Source organism: Leptodactylus fuscus, chromosome 2 (genome assembly GCF_031893055.1).
Source record: "Leptodactylus fuscus isolate aLepFus1 chromosome 2, aLepFus1.hap2, whole genome shotgun sequence".
In the NCBI taxonomy this organism is placed as follows: domain Eukaryota; kingdom Metazoa; phylum Chordata; class Amphibia; order Anura; family Leptodactylidae; genus Leptodactylus; species Leptodactylus fuscus.
In genome coordinates this window covers 27403383-27408353 of record NC_134266.1, presented here as the reverse complement: position 1 = coordinate 27408353, position 4971 = coordinate 27403383, and the positions used below count along the sequence as shown (strand labels likewise).

Sequence of the window (4971 nt, the reverse complement as noted above, 5' to 3'; positions counted from 1 at the left end):
ATTTTAGGACGTGTCAGCACCTCTATGTGGTATAATGTACAGGGACCGTCCACACTCCTATATAGTATACTATAGAGCTGGGCTCAGTAACCTCTGGGCTTGTGAAGATGGGAAGTATAGTTTCACAACAGCTGGATGCTCAAAGGTTTCTGATCCCAGCTATGGAGGACCTATCAGATCCCTGCTATGGAGGACCTATCAGATCCCAGCTATAGAGGACCTATCAGATCCCTGCTATGGAGAACCTATCAGATCCCTGCTATGGAGGACCTATCAGATCCCAGCTATAGAGGACCTATCAGATCCCTGCTATGGAGGATCTATCAGATCCCTGCTATGGAGGACCTATCAGATCCCAGCTATAGAGGACCTATCCGATCCCTGCTATAGAGGACCTATCAGATCCCTGCTATGGAGGACCTATCAAATCCCTGCTATAGAGGACCTATCAGATCCCTGCTAAAGAGGACCTATCAGATCCCTGCGATAGAGGACCTATCAGATCCCTGCTATAGAGGACCTATCAGATCTCTGCGATAGAGGACCTATCAGATCCCTGCTATAGAGGACCTATCAGATCCCTGCTATAGAGGACCTATCAGCTGTCCGGTGTGGTGTAGTACAGAGGGCCTTCCAGCTCTCCAGTATTGTGCAGTTGTCCAATGTGTGTCCTCCTGAAGTATATATCCCCCCAGTATAGACCTACATACAGGTCAATGGTTGTGATAAATAGACTCACCAGCTCGATGTCTTTTGCAGGAATACATTGCAGTGATTTCCTTTATCTTACCCCGGAGTCTTATTAGGGGTTTTCAGGGTCCTGGGCTGGTTCTCTCAGGCTGATGGAGACACCTTCTCGGGACAACCTTAAAGATAAATGCTGAGAGGAAAAAAAGAAAATATTTCACATCAGAAACGCTCTTATGAATATAGATCTAATTTATACGTGAAGTGGGCATTTCTGTTTTAGGGAGAAATTGTCATCTTCTACATATGTGGAGCACATGAGACACGTCACACATCTACTCACCTGGAAATCTGTATAATTGGTCAGTTGTTGAATTACGAGGCAGAACATCTGAACCCACTCGACCACCATGCCTGCATCAGAGATGACCTACAGAAGAGAAGGAGAGAATAGCAGATATTAGTGCCCGGATTTACTCACCATTGTCTGCTGTGGATTGAGATAGAAGGAAATCTTATCCACCAAGAGATTCCATTTTACTGTTAAGGGGATCCTATCATTGGGAAACCCTATTTTCACAGGCTATTCTTCTCCTGCCTTTATTTTTCTGCTCTACGCTGTCGTTTTGGAGACTTTTCTTATTTCTTCTTTATTCAAACGAGTCTTCAGAAAGCACTGAGGGCGTCCCCTGTTCCTTAAGGCACACGCTCTTCCGAAGATCCAGCGTCGCTTCTCCGCAGCATTAGCACCTGCCGATTCTGTGTTCAGGATTCAAATTCCGCACATGCTCAGTCAGCTCTGCCATTTCACATTGGACAGAGGCAACTGAGCATGTGCAGGATTTGAATCGGCGGGTGCTGATGATGCGGAGAGGCATCAGCACAAGAAGAGAGAGGCGGCGCTGGATATTCGGAGGAGCGTGTGCCTTGAGCAGAGGGGACACCCCAGCACTTTCTGAGCACAGGAGGAACGCCATCTGTGCTTTCTGAAGACTCATTTGTATAAAGAAAAAATAAGAAAATTATCCAAAACGGCGGCGCGGAGCAGAAAAATAAAGGTAGGAGAAGAATAGTCTTTCTAATCAGTGGCAATTCAGACCCAAGAGTATAATAATCAGAGAACCAGGGGAAGAAAAACATAAAAAAGACTCTGTTACTCACCTATCTCCCGGCTCCTACACTGTCAGCCTCCGAAGTAGTCCATCTTCAATGACGTCAGACGTCACATGACCCAGGACACAGGCCGGGGTCATGAGACGTCAGATGACTAGGCCGAAGCCTGCCCGGATCGTGGAGAGGTAAGTAACAGTGCTTTTTATGTTTCTTACCTCTCCCAGGCCGTCAATCATTATACTCGGGGGTCCGAAAAGACCCCCGAGTATAATGATAGCAACGGTAGCGGCTGTAACCAGGCCCCTAATGTCCCGGGCCCTGTGGCAGCTGCCTCTGCTGCTACGGCAGTAGTTACACCACCGTTTCTAAAGGTTATTCCGATGTGCGGTTAGTGAAAATAGGGTTTCCCAATGATAGAATCCCCTTAAACATGATGTATATGGATAATACAAGATGGTGGAAAGTGAAATAAACTCACCTGCTTATGGTTGTCAGGGATTAGATGGAGGTAAAAACTGGACATGACTCCACTGACTGGAAGGACAAGTTAAGGAAAAGTAACAGAATTCTAATATTATAGTATTTCCTATATTCACTGCCTAAATTGGGAAAAAAATTTAGGGGGAACTCTGGAATAATTATATACAAAAACCGGGGACGTCACCAAGTAGGCCTGAAGCCTTCTGGAGCCAGAAGAAGTAAGTAACAGTGATTTTATGTTCCCTCACCTCTCCTAGCCCTACGATCCTTATACTATTGAGGGCTGAAAAGACCCCGGGTACAATGATAGTGGTATTTGTGTGGTTCCTTATACTGTTCCGGTATAAACTGGGCGTTCGGGACCAATTTACGCACTGCCTATATTGTTATATCAGATCTATGCTACAATAGAATCACAAGGGAGGACTTTACAGTTGGGGAATAAGCTTCAAATACCAGCCAGAATCCCCTCCCCCATTGTTTACAAAGCAGGAAGGAATGGCGGACACAGCGCCACACCTCCCATGAGGCGACCTGAAGCGACCGCTTCAGGCGGCGCTTTGCCAGGGCCTCGGGGAGGGCGGCATTTTTGCTGACCTAAGCCAGTCCAGGACAAGCTGTGAACCCATGGTTCCCCCCTGGGCGGACACCTCTTATTTTTTAAGGTCACTGATAAAAGAAACGCTTTGCTTGATGTTTTGCGGATTCTGCAGCTGATCCAGACACAAGAACCCACAGAACAAAACTACTGCTGTTTAGCCCCTTTGTTTCTGAGGCTAAACTCTGAGCAAAGCTGTGGCAGAAATCCGAAGCTCTGCCACCGGTTATACAGCGCTGGAATTTGGGGAGGAATCTAAGGCAGAAGACCACCTCAAGTTCCTCTCCAAATTCTGTCATGTGAATAAGGCCATAATCTCCTCCCCTCAGTATCACTTACTACCAGTTATATATAAAAGGATACAGAATAGCATTAGTACAGATGTCACCGAGGTCAGAGCCAGTCTAATATGGCACATTCGCCGACTGCTGAAGGACCTCTTATACAGGAGAATCGCTTGACATAAGTTGAAAATGTCAGCACATCCAAAACCGAGTCCTGAGCCAATATCGTGAGCTGTAAGGTTGACATTCACCTAGAATGGAAATACAGATATATGTTATCAATGAGGCTGACAAGGGTTAATTATGATTTGTATTTATAGACACCAGGGGGCGCCACTGTAACTGTGATTTCTATGGGAGAGACTAAAAAAATCCAAAAACTACAGATATATAACACAGTATAAACTATACTAAATATAAATAAATATATATATATATATATATATATATATATATATGTACTGACTGTCAGACAATGTTCACTTTCTATATTACATGACATATGATTGAATATTTCCAATAAAACAAGATAACTAACCGGAAATACAGCATTCAGGGCGGACCCAATACAGGATATCCATCCTATGGCGAGTAGTATTCGCTGGCCTATGAGATGTCGCTTCTCCGATGGTTCAGTCCGAATTATCATGAACTTGTATTGGAGGAGAACGATGCCAGCTCCTGTAATAGACAATACATGTTATCAGTCAGAGATTTCTATAGGTCACTTCTATAGACACCTGTACAATCTCCAGTCATGGCCGCCGGTCAGTGCTGATGTTTTCACCCTATTAGAAGCTCCACTTACCCAGAATGGAAGACACCATGAAGACCACCGTGTAGATCACGGACTCGGGCAGCCGAGCTGCTGTCGCACTGTGAAAGAGAGTAAAATATTGGGTGTTAGTAGGACACAAGCGGTGGAATTGTCACATCTCATCCCTATCTATAACTCTCCCCTCCCCCATACTATCCACTGACTATCCTTTAACTCAATCACTGCCACTTTTTTTTAGCAGATGTGATGGCTGCAGGTTATGAATAACCTCCGACCCTTTACCTGCCCCTACATATACTCTACACCCAATGATAGATTCCCTTTCTCAGATATAGAGGTGCAGTACATGAAAAAGGGAGTCAAATAAAATGATTATTTCTGACATTTACAATAATAGATACAAATATTAATCTGATAATAACAAGAATCAGGAATCTCGCCCCATCCCCTCTTACCTGATGTACGGATGTGTTTCATGCCCTAATATTACCGTTACGGCAAACAGGGTACTGAGACCCAATAGCATCCATATGGACCACAGGATAGGCAGGAACGCCAAACCCCGGATTTCCATGACGCAAAGTAGGTAGATTCGCTAAATAAATCGCTGCTTTATAGCACACTATCTCTTTCTCTGTAGCTACAGATAAGAAGACTGTGGGAATGGCAGGCAGAGGATTTTATAGGCTCAGAACTCGATGAGGTCACAAGAATTTTGTGATGTCATAGGTTCTCTTGCCATTGTTCCATCATTCCACATGCAGCCTGAAGCTGATTGGTGCTCAGTATTGTAGATCTTGTCACATCTATCCTAATATGCATATTGTATAAGAGAATCTCCTGCACATTGTAGTGTAATAGCTGCTATATCTATATTCATTTACAGGATTGTATAATACCCTGAGCCCCGCTGACCCTAAAAGACAGAAAAACCCACAACTCCTTGTATGTGGATATCGTCATATTTCTCTATAATCTCTAATCCAACATGTGGTTATTGGGCAAAGGAAACTGATTAATAAAAAGCTGTG

The 4971-nt window shown here is 44.3% G+C and overlaps 1 protein-coding gene across 1 annotated transcript; it reads right to left on the bottom strand.

Moving 5' to 3' along the window:
- Nucleotides 1-802: 802 nt before the first annotated feature.
- LOC142194028 (DNA damage-regulated autophagy modulator protein 1-like) lies at nt 803-4514 on the bottom strand. Its single transcript, XM_075263056.1, has 7 exons — nt 4396-4514; nt 3971-4038; nt 3701-3843; nt 3242-3413; nt 2279-2334; nt 1031-1117; nt 803-880 (listed from the first exon to the last, which is right to left on the bottom strand). The coding sequence occupies exons 1-7, from the start codon at nt 4512-4514 to the stop codon at nt 803-805; spliced, it is 723 nt and encodes a 240-aa protein (XP_075119157.1).
- Between the last annotated feature and the right edge of the window lie 457 nt (nt 4515-4971).